The sequence below is a fragment of the Episyrphus balteatus genome, chromosome 4 (genome assembly GCF_945859705.1).
Source record: "Episyrphus balteatus chromosome 4, idEpiBalt1.1, whole genome shotgun sequence".
Taxonomy (NCBI): Eukaryota; Metazoa; Arthropoda; class Insecta; order Diptera; family Syrphidae; genus Episyrphus; species Episyrphus balteatus.
Window position 1 is genome coordinate 33,307,517 of NC_079137.1, and position 19,903 is coordinate 33,327,419.

General features: G+C 34.5%; 2 protein-coding genes across 2 annotated transcripts; one reads left to right on the forward strand and one right to left on the reverse strand.

Annotated features, from left to right (window-relative positions):
• The first annotated feature begins 7,802 nt into the window (after positions 1-7,802).
• Positions 7,803-13,399, forward strand: LOC129917743 (mannose-1-phosphate guanyltransferase alpha). Its single transcript, XM_055997835.1, has 7 exons — positions 7,803-7,922; positions 7,989-8,187; positions 8,285-8,853; positions 8,917-9,053; positions 12,727-12,847; positions 12,918-13,061; positions 13,136-13,399. Exons 1-7 carry the CDS (start codon positions 7,883-7,885, stop codon positions 13,234-13,236), a joined length of 1,311 nt encoding a protein of 436 aa, XP_055853810.1. The 5' UTR covers positions 7,803-7,882; the 3' UTR covers positions 13,237-13,399.
• Positions 13,400-15,489: 2,090 nt separating this feature from the next.
• On the reverse strand, positions 15,490-17,291 carry LOC129917741 (protein Cep89 homolog). The gene is made up of 2 exons (XM_055997833.1): positions 16,950-17,291; positions 15,490-16,890 (listed from the first exon to the last, which is right to left on the reverse strand). Exons 1-2 carry the CDS (start codon positions 17,271-17,273, stop codon positions 15,610-15,612), a joined length of 1,605 nt encoding a protein of 534 aa, XP_055853808.1. The 5' UTR covers positions 17,274-17,291; the 3' UTR covers positions 15,490-15,609.
• Positions 17,292-19,903: the final 2,612 nt, after the last annotated feature.

Here is a 19,903-nt window from a genome sequence, read left to right on the forward strand (position 1 = left end):
GGATATTTTGGGATGTGTTCAGAGGGTAGGTAGTTTCTTGATTATTAAGGTCCGTTCGCATTTCTACCTTTGCAGTAGTAGGTAGTGTGTTCAGACTTTTATCTTAAAAGTAGTTCAGTAATTCATCGTTACATTGCCCCCCTCTTAGGATTGTTCGTCCCGAACAACTCCATTGCTTCTTTCACCATTATAACGATGTAAACGGTCACAATGAACTACCTTTAGTTTGCCTCTTACCCCTCTTTGTATACGGTAAACCACATCGTTAATTCTGGTCATTACTGTGTAAGGGCCTTCCCAGTTTTGTTGTAGCTTCGGTGATAGTCCCTTTTGTCGGTGGGGATTGTAAAACCACACAAGTTCTCCTTCTTGAAACCCTGTTGCTGTCGCTCGTGCGTCATATCTTGTTTTCATCCTGTCACTAGACGCTTTTATATTTGTCCTTGTCCGTTGGTGAATGTCAGCCAGTGTTCCTTTCAGGTTATCTACGTACTCATCCATTTCATGTGGCTCGTTTGGAACACTTCCAAATTTTATTTCACTTGGCAGGCGTATTTGAGCCAAATAGGACTTCCGATGGTGTATGTCCAGTAGAACTATGTGTTGCACTTCTATAAGCCATCAAGAATAATGGAATATGTCGGTCCCAGTCTCGTTGATTATCATTGACTACTTTTGACAGGTGTTCCTTAAGTGTCCTGTTAAATCGCTCAACCATCCCATCAGATTGTGGATGAAGCGGTGTTGTTCGCGTCTTCTTGATGCCAAGGAGTGAGCAAACCTCTTGAAAGATCTTAGATTCGAAGTTCCTTCCTTGGTCGGAATGAAGTTCCATGGGTACTCCGAACCTGCTCACCCAATGAAAGATAATCTTATCCACAACTGTTTTAGTTTCCTGGTTTGGAATGGCAAATGCCTCAGGCCATTTGCTGAAGTAGTCCATCACTACAAGGATGTATCGATTTCCGTTGTTGGTTTCGGGAAAAGGACCTGCTACGTCTATTGCAATTCTCTCAAAAGGTGCACCCACATTGTACTGCTGTATCTTGCTTTGGATTTTTCTAGCTGGTCCTTTGCTAGCGGCACAAGTATCACATTTTCGGCACCACTTTTCAACGTCTTCTCTCATACGTAACCAGTAGAATTGCTGTCGTAGCTTTTCCAGCGTCTTGTTGATGCCTAAATGGCCTCCAGAAATTCCACCGTGCATCTCTCGGAGAACATCATTTACCTTTGACTGAGGTACGACTAGCTGCATTACATAGGATTTACCATCTGCGGATTCCCACTTACGCCTGAGTAGCCCTTCTTGCACATGAAGTGAGTCCCATTGTGCCCAATATGCTTTTAGAGTGGGGCTTCGGTCGGAGATGTCGGCCCATTCTGGTTTCTCTTGATGTTCCTTCCATGCAAGGATGGGTTCGATGTCCGAATCTTCCTGTTGGGCCATTCTGAGTTCTTCATTACTCCAGCCGCAAATGGGATCAGCTCTCGTTCTTCTAACAGCGACAACTTCCTTTTCTTCTAGTCGTGTGCAATGCTTGCAGTCTTGCTTGCACGGGCGCCGAGATAATGCGTCTGCATTTGAATGCAGCTTTCCTCTTCGATGTTGAATCTGACATTGATACGTCTGAAGTATCTCGATCCATCTTGCTACTTGACCCTCTGGATTTTTGAAGTTCAAAAGCCAATTTAGTGCACCATGATCTGTGCGAAGAAGGAACTTCTGTCCATAGATGTACTTATGGAAGTGCTTTGTTGCCAATACTAGAGCTAGAAGTTCCCTTCTGGTCACGCAATAGTTTCTTTCTTGTTTCGAGAGTACCTTGCTGAAATAGGCAACGACCTTTTCTTCTCCGTCATGAACTTGCGATAAAACAGCACCAACTCCAACATTACTTGCATCTGCATCAATGATGAATTGTTTGCCTGGAGTCGGATAGGCCAGCACAGGAGCTTCACATAACCGCAGCTTCAGTTCCTGAAAGCTTTTCTCACACTCACCTGACCATTTAAAGGGTTTACCCTTCTCCGTAAGTTGGTGCAAGCTTTTGGCGATTCTCGCAAAATCCTTCACAAATCGTCGATAGTACGTTGCCAGACCGAGGAAACTCCGAAGTTGATGCTTGTCCTGAGGGGTTGGCCAGTTCTTCACAGTGTCAACTTTTTCAGGATCAGTCTTCACACCTTGGGATGAGATGATATGCCCCAAATATTTAACCTCGGTCTTGAAAAGTGCACATTTCTTTGGATTCAACTTAAGATGTGCTTCTCGTAGCCTCTGGAATACAGCCTTTAGGTTTTCACAATGGTCATCAAATGTTTTTCCGTAAACGATGACATCATCCAAATAGACTAGGCAAGATTTCCAGGTTAATCCATTCAAAACGCACTCCATCAAGCGCTCAAAAGTAGCTGGGGCATTACATAGCCCAAACGGCATGACATTAAACTGCCACAGACCATTTCCTGTGGAGAAAGCCGTCTTTTCCCGATCTTCTGGATGGATTTCTACCTGCCAGTAGCCACTCTTCAAGTCCAAAGTCGAAAACCATTGTGCTCCTTCCATTGCATCTAGAGTATCGCTGATTCTTGGCAGTGGGTAGCTGTCTTTCTTCGTCACATCATTCAGCCTGCGGTAGTCGACACAAAATCGAGTGCTTCCATCTTTCTTTTTGACGAGAACTACCGGTGATGCCCAAGGGCTTTTGGAATTTTCGATCAGCCCATCTTTCTGCATTGTCGATATCATTTCTTTGACTTCACCTTGTTTGGCCAAGGGAAGACGTCTTGATGGTTGACGAATCGGCCTAGCATCTCCTGTATCGATTCGATGCTGCACCAGTTGTGTTCGGCCGTACTGCCCGCTGGGGGAAGAGAAGATATCAGCATATTCGTGAAGAAGCCTTCCCGCAACATTAAGCTGATGTTGACTCAAGTTGTCTGATTTAAGAATTTGAGTCTTTAGTTTCTCCGAGTTCATAGTCATCTGTGTGTCCACCTCGTTGATCTTAGTTATTGCGGTAACAGATTCACATTGGCCAACAACTTCTCCTTTCTTAAGCTTGATTGGGTACGGTTTGATGTTAAGTATCCGTACAGGTACCATGTTGTTCTTTGGTGCCACAAGAGTCTTCCCGATGATGACGTTTTGGGAACTTTGCTCAACTTCTGGCTCAACCATGAGGTATCGATGGCTTCCAATATTCCCCTTTAGTTTCGTCCACACAAAAACTTCTGAAGAAGGAGGCAGGCACATGTCTTCTTTGATGACAGTTCTAATTGTTGTTGAATTTTCGTTGCCATAGACCATTGGGATCTCTACATTTCTGTATTTCAGGACTTGATTACCTATATCCAAAATGATTCCATGGTCCTTCATGAAGTCGATTCCAATGATGCACTCGTCACATATATCTGCCACCAAAAACACATGCGAAAACTCTAGTTCTGCCATACGGATCGTAAGACGAACTTCACCGTACACCCTTGCTGCTTCTCCTGTGGCGGTCTTCAGACGGTAGCTGTTGGTGTTATGTAGCCATGTCATCTTCACCAAGTCTCTTCGTACAATAGAGGCGGTGGCACCACCGGTGTCAATTGTAGCCACGTGTTGTTTGTTGTTTATGGTCGCCTCGACTGTCAGACTTTTGTTGTCTCGTTTAGTCTGTGAGACTTGAATTGTGGTTCTGGGGCCATCGATACCAGAAACCAGCTTCTGCCCCTCGAAGGTGGTTCTTACTCGTTTCCCGAATGGGAATCAAGATGAGCATGAGTGTTAGTTGTATCGCTTACCTGTTGTTGGGCAATATTCCTGTTTCCACAGTGTTCGCAAGCAGTTCTTCTTGGTGGCAATCTGCACTGCCGCTGGAGATGTCCAGTCTTGTTACAGTTCCAGCATCGAGCGGCTCCGTCTCGCTGGTTTCTTTGGAATGCGAGTTTTTGACAAGAGCATTCCTCCACTGCAACTTCTCTTACCCGATGAACGCCTTGAGAAGCCTGTTCTGCTGCTTCCATAGTGAGTGCAAACGCTAATGCTTCAGGAAGGGAACGTTTTCCAGCTGTTCGAATTGCTCGCTGAAGATTTATATCAGATACAGCACGAACAAAGGCTTCTGTCGCAAACTGATTGATAATGTCGTCTCCTGCTGTCGGATATGCCAGATGAGCTAACCTTTCAATATCTGCTTGGAGTTGTTGCAGAGTTTCTCCTCTTTTCTGGACTCTTGTATTGAGTTGGACGCGGAAGACTTCCTGCATATGGCCATCTCCAAAGCGTTTTTCAATGACCTGGACAAGAGCGTTAAAGTTACCATTCTCTTCTGGTGGTAAAGTTTGTAACAACTCAGCAGCAGGACCTCTAAGAGCAAGAGTCAGCGCTATACATTTGTCTTCGTCATCCCAGCCATTTGTTGTGGCAGCTGCCTCAAACTGTTTCTTGTAGATCGCCCAAGAACTTTGTCCATCAAAGGTTGGTGGATGCATTTCCTTCTTCTTTAAATACTCACCAGAACTTTCTCAGGCCTTAATTTTTCGAACCCTGTCAAGTTCCTCAGTAAAACTTTGCAATTTAACTTCCATTCCTTTCAATTTGTCATCGAATTTTATTTCTACTTTCTCGAGTTTTTCTTCAACTTTCTCGAACTTTTCTTGAGATTGTTTTTCAACACCTTTTATGGAAGCATCAAGAGCAACGAACTTGTTCTCGATAGCATCAAGCTTACCTTCGATGAGGTTTTTCTGTTCATCTATAAGGTTCTTTTGGATTTCGAGAAGATTCTTCTGTTCATTCTTTTGCTCTGTGCGTTGTTGTTCCATTTGTTCTCTCTGTTCTTTGCGTTGTGTCTCAATTTGTTCGAGAAGATTCTTCTGTTCATCCTTTTGTTCTTTACGTTGTTGTTCTATTTGATCTTTCTGTTCTTCAAATTTTGCAAGGAGAACAGCCATCATGGACGACATATCGGAATTAGTACTTACTCGTTCTTCTATCATTTCAACTTCAAATTGAAATGTATCCAAATCTTCGTTTTTCTGGGTTAAATAATCCTGTAGACGAATAATGAGATCATTTTTCGATCCAGCAGTAGGAGGACCTCGCTTAGTTAATTCCGCCTTCAGCTCAGTCAAACTTAACTGATTTAGTGTTTTACCCATTTTAACTTTTCAAAACGCGAGCACTTTTACTTATTTCAAAATGTTTTACACTTTGTTTATTGTTAAAACACACGCGCACTCTTTATTTTATTCGCGAAATTATCTGATTCGCACAAATAAATAAGTTTTATTCCACTTTTCTGACACCAATGTAATGTTTTATTCCGGGTTCACAATAAAACTTATTTAATTTCCACTTATATTTCCGTTCAAATAAGAACACACTTTATTTCAACTCAATTTACTTTTATTATTCGCTCAAACAAACACACTTTTAAATCACTTTATTTACTACTAACAATTCGCAACACTTTATTTCACTTTGTACTGTACTCTTTAACTTTCAAGATTAAACTGTATCCGGTCGGTGTTTACGCTGCCCTTTTATACCGGAATTTCGAGATTCGAGAATGTCTTCGAAGGTTCTCGTCTTTGCTTCTCGAAACTTCCTTTCCAAGAGGGGGCGCTTCAGACTTCCAGTCTAGTTGGATATTTTGGGATGTGTTCAGAGGGTAGGTAGTTTCTTGATTATTAAAGGTCCGTTCACATTTCTACCTTTGCAGTAGTAGGTAGTGTGTTCAGACTTTTATCTTAAAAGTAGTTCAGTAATTCATCGTTACACTATATAGATTTTTGAAAAATCCAGATAATTATGCAGATTTTACTTTCTCTCGATAAAAACAGTAGTGCCAAGGTACTTTATTTGTTGTGTTCATACAAAAAAATCTGAAAATATTAACAAAAAAAAAAAAAAAAGCGGAGAAAACGAGGTTTGAAAAAAACTCTCATAGAAAAAAATAATCAAAAATTTGTTTGACATGGTTGCATTGAAATGTTAATATCTCGAGATATACGCAATGCACTTTTCAGATAAAAGTCTTAAATGGATCCTGATAAGATTTTTGAACAAATATATACATAAAATTACCAAAGTTTTTTCGAAAAGTTAGAAATAAAAATAAAAAAGTTTCCACGTTTGATTTTTACAAAATCGAAATAAAATTCAATATGGCTACCTTCAAACGCTTATAACACAAGAACGACGCAACTAATTTTAATGGTTATTGTCTTAAAATGTAGCTAAAAATATACCAACGATTTTTGGTTTTTATGTGAAAAAAAATTTTTTGAATCCAACATGGATGCCATGGCCATACAAATGGTTTTTGTTTTTTTTGTGAACAAATTTTTTTGCATCCAACATGGATGTAATATCCTTCCCACTTCGGAGTTAAAATAAAAAAAAAAAAAAAAACAAAAGCAACATTTTTGACAGACATCTGCCAAAGTGTATGTACAGTGGTGCCAAGTGTTTGCATGGATTTCAAAACTCCCGATGTCGTTTTTTTGCACAAAATCTGTGTAGATAAACAAAAAAACACACCTTTTATATCCTCTAAGACTGACGTACTATTACACGATGCCTCTTGAGTCCAGGACTCAAATTTGACATTTCTCTTTTGATTTAAAATTTGTTGTTGTATTGCACCAAGAAGCAAAAAGAAATGAAAGAGAATGTTGAAAAAAGGAAAAGTGGAAAAAGAAACGTCAAAAAAGAGTCTCAGAATTCCGACCCACGACTCCTTGGTAGGATAATTTTTTGTTTCATCTTTTTTCTCTTTTGCACCCATTACGTTTGAAAAGAGGCGCGCCTCTTGAGGCTTCATGTAATAGCTGACGTGTTTTTTTGTTTATCTATATAGATTTTGTGCAAAAAAACGACATCGAGATTTTTGAAATCCATGCAAACATTTGGCACCACTGTACATACATATATACTTTGGCAGCTGTCTGTCAAAAATGTTGCTTTTGTTTTTTTTTTATTTTAACTCCGAAGTGGGAAGGCCATTACATCCATGTTGGATGCAAACAAAAATTTTCATATGGCCATGGCATCCATGTTGGATTCAAAAAAATTGTTTTTTCACAAAAAACCAAAAATTATCTGTATATTCTTAGATACATTTTAAGACCATGACCATTAACATTAGTTGCGTCGTTCTTGTGTTATAAGCGTTTGAAGGTAGCCATTTAGCCATATTGAATTTTTTTTCGATTTTTTTAAAATCAAATGTGAAAACTTTTTTATTTTTATTTCTAATTTTTCGAAAAAAACTTTGGTAATTTTATATACATATCTGTTCAACAATCTTATCAGGATCCATTTAAGACTTTTATCTGAAAAGTGCATTGCGTATATCTCGAGATATTAACATTTCAATGCAACCATGTCAAACAAATTTTTGATTATTTTTTTCTATGAGAGTTTTTTTCAAACCTCGTTTTCTCCGCTTTTTTTTTTTGTTAATATTTTCAGATATTTCTGTATGAACACAACAATTAAACTACCTTGGCACTACTGTTTTTATCGAGAGAAAGTAAAATCTGGATAATTATCTGGATTTTTCAAAAATCTATACAGATAAAGTTTTTGTTGTTTTTAACACGTAAATTGTTTCGATTTCGTTGTCGTTTTTTTGCACAAAATCTATATAGATAAACAAAAAAACACACCTAAAATAAAAAAAAATATATTTCACTATTGTGAATTATCCATAAATCATTATCATTGTGAATCATCAGCTGCTGAATTTCTATTGGAAATATACTGGAAACGTTGACGTATACTTCCAACAAATAATTAAAAAAAAAATACAAAAACAAACCTAGGTACAAAGTGAATAAATACATTTTATCAAAATATCTTGTTTTTTTTTATCAAAATAAAATGTTAAAAGCTATTATTCTAATCGGTGGACCACAAAAAGGTAAAAATCAAATCAACTCACTTGATAAGTTCAAACAAAAGTCAATCACATTTTATTGCCACATAGGAACTAGATTTCGGCCCTTATCTCTTGACACCCCAAAACCTTTATTTCCCGTTGCCGGTCGCCCAATAATACAACATCACATCGAAGCATGTTTAATGGTAAAGGATCTGAAAGAGATCCTAATAATTGGCTACTATGCCAGTGTCCTGATGGATCAATTTGTCGAAGAAATGCACAATTTATACAACATCAATATAAGGTAAAAAACGACGATGACGCATTTCACAATCAAATGCACACTATTGCTCAGCAGCAAAACAACTATATTTCATTATCTACTTGTATTTGTTTTATAGATATTTACAAGAATTTACAGCTCTAGGAACAGCAGGTGGAATGTATCATTTTCGTGATCAAATAAGATCTGGCAACCCTAAAGCATTTTTCATTTTAAATGGAGATGTTTGTGCAGACTTTCCACTGCAAAATCTCTATGAATTCCATACAAGTCGTCCAAATGATGCTCTGATAACGATAATGAGCACTGAAGCTACACGACAACAATCACTACACTATGGCTGTTTAGTTATGGATAGTGACACGGGGTCGGTGACTCATTACGTTGAGAAACCAAGTTCATATGTGTCGACATTTATCAATTGTGGCGTCTATGTGTGTTCTACTGATGTTTTTGCCAAGTTGGCGGAAATATTCTATGCGAAAGGGGAGGCGGGTTATGATCGTTGGTATGCGACAAGTTCGAATGGGAATGGCAATGGGAAGGATCAAGGTCATATTAAATGGGAACAAGAGGTGCTAACACCTTTGGCGGGGACAAGTAAACTGTTTGCAATGCCAGTTCCTAATTGGTGGTCACAATTGAAGACGGCCGGGTCAGCAATATATGCCAATAGGCATTATTTAGGTTGATTATTTGAATTTTTGTATTTTGTATGTAAAAAGTAATAAGATGAATATTTTTTTGTAGCACTTTATAAGAAAACTCATCCAGAACGACTATGTAATGCGGGGTCGAAAAATCAAAATGCTGATGGCAGTTTGATTTGCAATATCAAACCTGATGTTTATATACATCCGACGGCAACTGTTCATTCCACAGCTACTGTGAGTATTATTGTTTTTTTTTTTTTAATTATTATTTGTTTCATTTTCATTTTTGTAACCACTTTACTTCTTCGTTTTTCAAATATTGAATTATAATTTTTACTGACAATTTGGCTATCTAATTATGCAGTGATGAAATAAAGTCCTTGATCCAGTAAGGTTCAGCAGACTTAAAATATCACTTCTATTTGAAAATAAGTCTCAATCTCAAGCTAAATTTAATGTACCTACCAAAAAATCCATGTGTTGAAACTTGTGTAGATAAAAGTCAAAATTTCTGCTTATATTCGTTCCCAAGGTTAATGAACCCTTAAAATCGCAACACTTAACCCTTTCGGACCCAGCGTTACTCTCATGTAACATTTTTTTTTTTTAAATTCGTAAAAAATATTAAATTAAACAATTTTTTGGGTTACGATGGCTTAATTTAAAGATAATAATGCCTTGTTACTGGATTATTACAAAAAGTTAGTCAAATATCATACCATTAATTTTTTTTATAGAGAAAGGGACTGAAATTCAAATTTTTTTTTTTTGCAAAAAAAATTTTTTTTTATTTATGGTCATAATTTTGAAAAAAAGATATAAAAAATGTTAATGCAGAAAGTGTTTTGTTTTTTTGCTTAGAAGAAGTAGCATACATTATAGTTTCATAAACAGCTATTTTCTCAGCTCTCCGACTTTTTTTGGTGGTCATAGGCAGTGCATGTTACTTACATGTAATATGAGAAAAACACATTAGTTTTGCTATTTATTATTTTGGAAAATAACTTTTTGCTATTCATATTTCTTAGTTGTAATGTTTTTGACCCGATAATACCGAAAAAACATTTTTTAATATTGATTTTCATAGCTTGGGTTCGAAAGGGTTAACCTCGATAAATTATACGTATTATCTTGGAAAATTTGTTTTTGCTTGAACCTAAGAAACTCTAGGCGTGTTTTTTTGGCAAAGCTATCCGCAGTAAGATTTCCCAAATATCAACACTGAACAACAAAGTATATGCACGCACCAAGAGAAAGAGAAACGTAAACTTATACCAAAAATTATATAATTTTTCATCCTACACCGTTCGAAGACCGTCGAAAGTCCATTACGTAAAATCTTTTGTTCGAAAATTCGAAATTCGAAAAAAACTTTAATGATTCCTATTCCAAATTCTATATATAAAACTCGGACGGCTATCAATCGAAAAAATCCTAGCACGCGGCTCCTATTTCTTGTGCTGATGGACTAGTGCCAATACATCAACAAAAAACCACAAAAAAAAAGATGTCCGAGGTCTATTTCACCCGTACTGTACAAAAGTTTCGCCATTTTACAATGTTTGTACAAGTCAAACAGACTCGCATTCAGCGCATCAAAATACATAATCCTAGGGCAGTTAAGTTAAGAGTAATGCTTTGTTTAATTCTAGCTCTGTTGTTATTGCCTTTAATAAAAACGGAGCCTAGGTAGACAAAGTCATTTGAAACCTCGAAATTATGGCTGTCCAATAGGGTGGCCCATTTTTTGGCTGAAGGTATGGCTGTCCAGTCAATGGTAAATTTTTTGTCCAATACATCGGTGTTGATGTTTGAGTGTCCTTTTTTGATGTTAGCATACACTTTTTTTACTTCATTGACATTCAATGCAGCTTTCATTTCGATGCTTATAAAACACATGTCGACGCATCTCCTTGTCTTAAACTTTTTTAGCACCAAAAGAGTTGGTGAGGTCATTCCGACCCTGGCAGAGCTGGGTTTTTGCACAAGCGGACGATCTTGGCAGGGATGGCGAAGCTAGATATCGATCTAAGTATACAATTGATATTATCATATGCATTTTGAATACGATGAAAGGTGATAAGTATCGATTTATTGGACTTAAGTTATGAAATTACATCCTTCACTTCGTCCAGGTCGGAGGCACGGAACAACCTTCACTGTCTTATTTGAATGATGCAATCCGTCTTTAGGCGGAATTAAGTGTTTTATAAAAATCTTAAAAAACTGCGACTCCTTAACCATATTCCCTTGTTCGGATTGTTGAAAACAAAGTACCAAAAACTGACGGCAAACAATTACGACACACAAAGAAATTCAATTTTAAAATTCTGTTTAAAATAAATCGAAATATATAAAAACCTTTAACAACAGTGTAAAAAACGAACATTTTATACAGGGTGTCCCAAAAGTAATGGATCAAACGAAATATGCTGATAGGCCAACTTTAGGGCTCTCAGAATTTGGTAACTTGTTCATCCCAAATCCTTACGGTTTTCGATTTAATGCAGTTTTTGTGAAATTTCGAGAAATCCCGACTTGGCAACAGTATTTTGCTTCCTCCGCTCATAATTGATTTTTGTTTTTTACAATTCTTTCACTAAAACATTGCCAAATAATAAGAAATAATTAATTAATCAAAATATTTTTTATTTCATACGCCATTTTGATGCATTAACAGATTTATTAACAGTTCCATGTTTTATAAAAACTCAATTTCATACTTTTATTTCAGAATAACACCTTGAAAAAAATTTGTATGGTGTGACACTGGTTTATTACTTTAAGTTTCCAAAGATGAAATTAGAACGAAAGTTATTACAATTTGAATGCAAAAAACAGAGGTTTTCAGAGCAAAATAACAAACAAAAAATGTGTTTATTTTTCTTTGTTATTTTGCTCTGAAAAGCCCTGTTTTGTTGCATTGAAATTGTAATATCTTTAGTTCTAACTTCAACTTTGAAAACTTATATACATTTTTGAAAACTGCAATAACACGGCAAGTTTTTAAAGCAATAAACCAGTGTCACACCATACAAATTTTTTTCAAGGTGTTATTCTGAAATAAAAGTATGAAATTGAGTTTTTATAAAACATGGAACTGTTAATAAATCTGTTAATGCATCAAAATGGCGTATGAAATACAAAATATTTTGATTAATTAATTATTTCTTATTATTTGGCAATGTTTTAGTGAAAGAATTGTAAAAAACAAAAATCAATTATGAGCGGAGGAAGCAAAATACTGTTACCAAGTCGGGATTTTTCGAAATTTCACAAAAACTGCATTAAATCGAAAACCGTAAGGATTTGGGATGAACAAGTTACCAAATTCTGAGAGCCCTAAAGTTGGCCTATCAGAATATTTCGTTTGATCCATTACTTTTGGGACACCCTGTATAATTTGTGTTGAAAGATGTTTTTTGTATGCGATAAATAAAAAAAAAAGTTTCCAAGTTGATTTTCAATTTTCAAAAAATCACTAATATGTCCTTGTAGTTATCGATTGAAAATATAACCTCATAGGTTAAAATAGTATCACTTCTCTGTGCCTTATCTTGCTAAAAACTATTCAAAGGTACTCGAAAAGTCAGGGAATACATTTTTCAAAATTTTATTAAATTCATCTCAGTTTTCGTTACTAAATTACCATATCATTGGTGAGGCTTTTCTCTGTCAATTTAGTGTGGTAGTCCTAAAATTCAAGGGACACAATAAAAAGAGTAACCGGTTGAATGTCAAAAATTTCATATTAGAAACTATCATAAGTTATTTTCCGTCTAAAGCGCATTTTGTTCTGTGCCCTGTTTAGTCAACCCAAGTTGAAGTTCATTAAACATACACTGTGTGGTGATGGGACTTTCTAACCGTGTAATATTTTTCTCTTTATTAAAATCTTTGTTTTTAGCTTGGTCCTAATGTATCTATTGGTCCAGGAGTTACAATCGGACCTGGTGTTCGAATTCGTGAGTCAATTATTCTTGATAATGCTGTGATTAAAGACCACACACTTGTCCTTCATAGCATAAGTAAGTAAAATAAAAATGTTCTTTCAGTTTTATTCTAGAAAAATTTAATAAATATTTGTTTTGTTTGCAGTTGGTCGCGGCTCAACAGTTGGCAATTGGGCACGTGTAGAAGGTACTCCCAGTGATCCAGATCCAAATAAACCATTTGCAAAAATGGAAAATCCTCCATTATTTAATAAGGATGGCAAATTAAATCCATCAATAACAGTATTAGGTATTAAAACTTAAAATAAAATACATAAACCGTTTACATTATTATTATTAACATTTTTTTTTTTTTATTTTTAGGGAGTTGTGTACATGTGCCATCTGAAAAGATTCTTTTAAATTGCATTGTCTTGCCGGACAAAGAATTAAGCAGAAATTTTAAAAATGAAATCATTTTGTGAGAAAAGCATACAAAAAAAAACAAACATTATTTACCTCGGGTATTTGTTCATTTTTTTACACTGTTTTCCAATTTTTATATTATTTGATATATTTTGATAATTCCAATTTATAATAATAATGTTAATTCATATATGCTTTTGAAAAGTTCTAAAAGGGAAATACATTTTTTAAGCTTAAATTTTTAGTTGCATTTTAATTAAACGTTGAAACAGTTTTACTTACTTAAGACCAATACCAATAAATGGTAAAATTGTAAAAAAAAATTGTACATGTTTTGTAAGATACGTTCTGTTTACGGACTCAATGTTCTTAATTGGAGAGGATTAAGAAGGAATCCTGATGCACATTGGTTTGTTTTTTTTTTTAAATAAAAAAACGATCATCCCCCAATTTTAAAGGATTCACACCAGCGCCAGTGATATTTTAATACGTAATCGATGGGGCAATTGCCCGAAGCAGTAAATATTAGAGGAGGAAAAATTGAATGTAGTTGGCGGCTACTAAAAGTTATTTATTTATACCTAAACGAGACACATTAATAACACTAAATTACAAAGAAAATAAAGAAGCTAAGCTAGAGTATGAAAAATTAATTCATCAATTTGTATGATATGGTATCGTCTCAGAATATCACCCTCAATAGATGGTCCTTCTTCCTTGGGAAATCTAAAATGTTTTATTTTTCCTTAACAATTTAAAAGTAGAAAAGTTTATAAATATTAAATACCGTACATTTTTTTTTTTGACAAGCTCTTCAAAATAAGCATTAATTCCCGAAGCGCAAATCCGAGTTTGTAGGTGGCTAATTCAATATAGTGGACTCACATTTCAGTAAGATAGTCGTCACAAAATGGCTCTTGAGAACTGAAACCTTGTGTTTTCTCCATTTACCTCTTTCTTTTTTGTATGCCCTTTTTTACCTACGCACATTCTGAATATAAAAATGATGACATTTCTTCTAATCTAAACACATTTCCCCTAAGTCTGAAGACATCAATCTTGACTATGCAATTAAAAGAACTCAAGATATAAGCTGTTAAAGCGGCTTTGTTTTGAAGACTTTGGTGTTTAATATTTTGTTTGTTTTTTTTTTTTTTTTTTATTCAAAATAGAGCCGATATGGTTCATTTAAAAAGCTTATATTTTGATTTCTATTTGTAGCATCGTCAAGATTCATTTAAGAAGCTTATATTTTGATTTCTATTTGTAGCATCGTCAAGATTGATGTCTTCAGACTTAGAGGAATTGTGTTTAGATTCAGAATATGAATTTGTGTCAATTTAGCCGACCCACATTAACTAGAAAACGCGCGATATTTAACGTCCCGAAAACCATATAAGGCTACGATTTAAAGCCAGAAATCGTTATTAGGCTATAAAACTGCATACTAGTGTGGTCCACGTTATAAGGCAAAAAAATAAACCATATAATTCATTACTTCCCCACCCATTATTTTGCTACAGACATCTATACCAACATAATGCTAACAGTTTTAGCTCTTAAAAGTAAAAAGAAGAGGGCGCTCATCAGCTTTGAAATATTAGACTTTGTTACCCTTTATATCTGATTATATCGTAATAGGACTTGGCTTAGAGTTGGAATCAGGCTTAAATATGATAAGCACGCATGCTTCCGGCAACCAAGTTAATGATTTTCATGTTTCTTTGGTTTTGAGTCATTCATATTTCATTGATTAATTCAGTTTTATTTTAACTTTAAGCAAAAAATACTTACAGACGAATTTAAAAGAACAAAAAAAAAAATCTGTGAAAACATCACTTAACTAGTGTTTTTGATGAAAGAAAAAAACATTTCATGAAAAACTTGACCACGCCACAACTTAATTCACTGGATAAATTTAAAAAAAAGTAATTTACTAGGCATGAGCACCTAGCTAAAACAGCATCTGAGCAAAAACTTTGAGCCTGTTGAGCGCCCACTTACACTTCACCTAAAAAGCTGAAATTTCACGTGAGTAATACAAAACACATACGCAACCAATTTTTGAGTGGGGAACAACGGAAATGTAAAAACCAAAAAATTGGACCACCCTACTGCATACTCACATTTTGGTTATCACTACACTCCCAAAATGTCCCTAATGAATATCCAAATAGTATGAGGCAAAGAAAATTCCTCCATGCTCCATGCATCTCCAAACCCTTCCATTCCGCCAACTTTTTAATCCCCCCTCGTATTATCAAAATGTCACCTGGAAAAGCTAAACAATCTTAAAAACTATTTTTAACTTCATTTTTTGTATTTAATGTATTTTTATAATAACCCAAATTTTGTATTTAAAATCTTAACAGAACACAAATCGCAACTAAAAACAATAAATAAATAACTCTACATAATAATTATACTGTACGCTATATATTTATTTTGGATTTCAGAATATTTTTAATGGTATCCTCTTTCTGTTCCAACTTTTGTCGCATTTTATCCATTTCCTCCACATGACGTGCGTGTAGTCCCCTCAATTGAGCTTCTTTATGTTTCACTACCGTTTCCAAACGTTTAACTGCCTCCCAGTTATTTTCGAAATTTGAATGCTCCTGTTCCAATTTTTTAGCCCATTCAAGGGCAATTTTCAAACGAGCTTTCAATCTATCCCTTGACTTTTTTAATTTATCAGTAATTTTCTGAAGAGCTATTGTTTTCGCCTTCAACTCTTCAAATGTACACCTTTCTGAGTTGAATTCGTTTTTCAAAACCGCTTCTTGTTTTTTAAGTTCTTCATTTTTTAGTAAAAGTTCTGTGTTTTCTTTGCGTAGTTCTTCTATTTTGGATTCTAAGCTAGATTTTTCGTTTTTATGTTGTGATTTGAGTTCTTCGAAAAGTTCTTTACATTCTTTTAGGGATTCAACTATGGCATTTTGCTGATTTGCTGTAGAGCTCTTAATGGCGACAAGTTCGTTCTTACAACGCGAATACGCATTCTGCAAATGCTCAAGATCAAGTGACTGATTTTGAGTTTTCTGTTCATAACATTGAATGACTTCCAATAGTTTTTCTTTGGCCAAATCAGCTCGTTTTGTTTGAATATCCAGTTTTGATTTCAAAGAATCAAGCTGTGATTGAAGACGTGTTTTGGTTTCCAACCAACCATTGGAAGACTTTTTAATAACATCACACTCTTGTTGTAATTGCAAATTCTCATCGATGACTTTTTTCAATTCGCCAGTAAAATGTTTCAGTTCTTTTTCATGTTGCTGAATCAAATCGTTTTTGTCCTTAATCATTTCCTCATAGGAATTTAATAGCGGACCTAATGTTTCACTGTTGACAGGACCCCAACAAGAGTCTAGGTTCTTTCTCTCATGAAACTCACTGCGAGGTGTTTCATCATCCAACATGCTTCCATTTGTATTCCTGAGTTTATCTTGGTAGCTTTCGATTTGTACATTCAATCTGTAAACTAAAACTTTCATCATTGCCACATCGTTTTGCAAATTACTATTTGCTTCAAGTATTGAATTCTTTTCCGCTGTAAGTTGACTACAAACTTCACATTCTTTAGAGTTGTTAGCCTCAGTTTGTTTAAGAAGGGTTAAAAGTTTTTTATTTTCTTTGGCGAATTGATTGTTATACTTATAAAGCAGTCCTATTCTCTGAACTAAGCTCTCCATTTGTTTATCTTTATCGTGGAGCTAGAAATTATATTGTTTTGTTTTAAAAATGCTCATTTGTTTTTATAAAACTCACCTACCACAGTCTCAAAATCAGTTGAACCTTGTTGTTTTTTTGGATTCCATTCAGCACTACGACTTCGATTGGGAAAGTTTCCGCATAGATTACTAAGATGTTTCTTCCCCATAATTACTCTGCTTGAGTGAAGTGGTTTATCTCTAACTGGTATTTGACTATCTGATTGATCTAAATCTGTTATTAGTTTGCCTTTTTTGGAAGAAGTCGTCATATTGCAAAGGACAATATTAAAAGAAAAACAATAATTCTTGAACACAACACTCTTGGTTCGTTTCGGAAGTTGAACGCCATTTGTAAACAAAGTTTGAACGAAAAACGTTGTCATGGTTACTAAAGTTAGATTCCAATTAGAACATGACCTATTAAAGTGGGTTTGGTATCTAAAGGGTGTTTTTTTTTTTAAATAAGGGAAAAGTGGATAAGGTGGAGAAGGAGTTATTAGGTTTTATAAATCGAAAACTGTAAAGTTTTATGAAAATCGTGTTTTGAGATTTGGAATTTTTATTAAAAGCGTGAAATACCTTAGAAAATATTTTGGTTGAAAGGGTGTTTTTTTTTTAGGAGTTGGGTAATGTATCTGCTAATATAATATATCTATGTACATTAGTGTGGTCCACGTTATAAGGCAAAAAAATAAACTATATAATTCATTAGTTCCCCACCCATTACTTTGCTACAGACATCAATACCAACACATGCTGAAAGTTTTAGCCCTCAAAAGTAAAAGGAAGAGGGCGCTCATCAGCTTTGGAATATTAGACTGTGTTACCCTTACCTTACCCTTAATATCTGATTATATTGTATTAGGACTTGGCTTGAGGTTGGAATTTGGCTTAAACATGATAAGCACGCATGTTCCCGACAACCATGTAAATGATTTTCATGTTTCTTTGGTTTTGAGTCACTATGTAGCTCGTATTTCATTGATTAATTCTGTTTTGTTAACTTTAAGCAAAAAATACTTACAGACGAATTTAAATGAACAAAAATTATTATCTGTGAAAATATCACTTAACTATTGGTTTTTTATGAAAAACTTTACCACATCATAACTTAATTCACTTGATAAATCAAAACAAGAGTTAATTACTAGGCTTGAGGACCCAGCTATAACAGCATCTGAGCAAAAACTTTGAGCCTGTTGAGCGCCCACTTACACTTCACCTAAAAAGCTGAAATTTCACGTGTGTAATACAAAACACATATGCAACCAATTTTTGAGTGGGGAACAACGTAAATGTAAAAACCAAAAAAATGGACCACCCTAATGTACATAAAATTATCTTTTGAACAACAAGAAGTTGTAGTGACAAAAGGAAGACAAGATCAAATCTCGAATTAGTGCCAACTGCCAATAAACTGCTGAACGTTATATTTGGTTCATAGTTTGTACAAATCTTTTAATGGAGGTTTTTCTGCATCCATACAAGGAAAATCATATGGCAAATCCTAAAAATGAAAATATAAATGGTACTTTTACAAAGTGTATTAAAAATGAGTCTCTTTTTTTTGTGAAAATTAGCTACAAAATTCGAATCCGAATTGCACCTAGTAAAAACGTTCCATTTAATATAGGAACGAAGAAATAAGAATATCTTGATGAGGTGATGAAATTAATGAAGATTATTTACAAAAAAATCTATTAAAAACAAATTTTATTTTAATGAAGTTTTGAAATAACCTTAAATTAAGGATAGGAAGCAAAAACTTAAAGAGTTCTTTAAAAAGTGTCTTTTCGAAAAGAAACTAAAATATTTGATTAGTCCGAAAAAATCAGATGTTTAAGTATTTCGTTGAGGAACTTTGTTTTTTTTTTTCATTGGAGTTAAGAATTAAACAAATCCATTCAATTTTAAATTTTAATTTATGAATAAGAATGCACTAAACGCTTCGACTGTGGTGTTGTTAGTTAAGGGGTAATAACACTTTGTGGACACGAAATCGTTTCACCATTTTCATCAGCGTATAATACAAAGGGGAAAAATAATTGCCTTTTGGAGTTTGTTTAAGTATATCAATAACTGACAGAATAGGCTAGTGTGAAATTTTTTAATTATATGTGAAATTTTTTAAATGGCGACTTAGTTCAGGATGATCGCAAGCTCCTGGGCTCTCATCGGGCGACCAACTTACTCCTACAGTTTTTAACCGATGTTTTTGGATACGGTTTTCTGTTGTTGTTTAAAAACAAATGAGAGCATCGAATTAAAAAAAAAAAACTAAATTAGTACTTAAAAACATAAAATTTTGAAAAAAATTAGTTAGAAATTTTTGTTTCCAATTTTTTTTTTTCAAAATTTTGATTTTAAGAAATTATTTTCCAAAAACTATGCCATAAAATGGCTTTATTTAAAATTTACAAAAAACGACGTTTTTGGCTTTTCAAAAAGTTTTCAAAAAGGTAAAGCACCTTAGGTATTGTAGGTGTATCTAATATTTTTCTTTCCAAATTAAGCCAATTTTTTTTTAATTGCCCCTCCTCGCTAAACGAGGGGGAATAACCTACACGCTCTAGCTTTTTGGCACATTCCTCCTGAAACACCTTGTATAACTTGGCGTCGCGACGGACGCATCGTTGATAGTCCGCTTGTCCGCTACTGTTCTTGATGCAAAAAAATTACAATAAATGAAACACTTTATTACCAACATCAACCATACAATTTTATTAATTTACTTCAAATGAAATATCTCAACAAGCAAAACTTCAATACTAAGTACATGAATTTATAAAACAAGCTCAAAATAAGAAGTTTGTGGTTTTTTTTTTGTTTGTTTACATATTTTAATTATAATAATAATATTTTTCTATTTATTGATTGTCAGCTTTTAAAGATTAATTTTTGAAGGAAAATTATTAAATGGAAAAAAATAAATTAAGAATTTAACAACAAATATATATTTTTGTAATGGCTAAGACGTACAAATGACATATACACTCAGTCACAAAAGTAAGTA

What these genes read in the sequence shown, in the direction of transcription:
- LOC129917743 (XM_055997835.1), top strand. Translation starts at nt 7,883, where the DNA reads ATGTTAAAAGCTATTATTCTAATCGGTGGACCACAAAAAG. An exon ending in TGCCAATAGGCATTATTTAG is followed by an intron (nt 8,854 to 8,916) that starts GTTGATTATTTG and finishes ATTTTTTTGTAG; the next exon opens with CACTTTATAAGAAAACTCAT. An exon ending in CTGTTCATTCCACAGCTACT is followed by an intron (nt 9,054 to 12,726) that starts GTGAGTATTATT and finishes CTTTGTTTTTAG; the next exon opens with CTTGGTCCTAATGTATCTAT.
- LOC129917741 (XM_055997833.1), bottom strand. Translation starts at nt 17,273, where the DNA reads ATGACAACGTTTTTCGTTCAAACTTTGTTTACAAATGGCGTTCAACTT. An exon ending in CAACTGATTTTGAGACTGTG is followed by an intron (nt 16,891 to 16,949) that starts GTAGGTGAGTTT and finishes TATAATTTCTAG; the next exon opens with CTCCACGATAAAGATAAACA.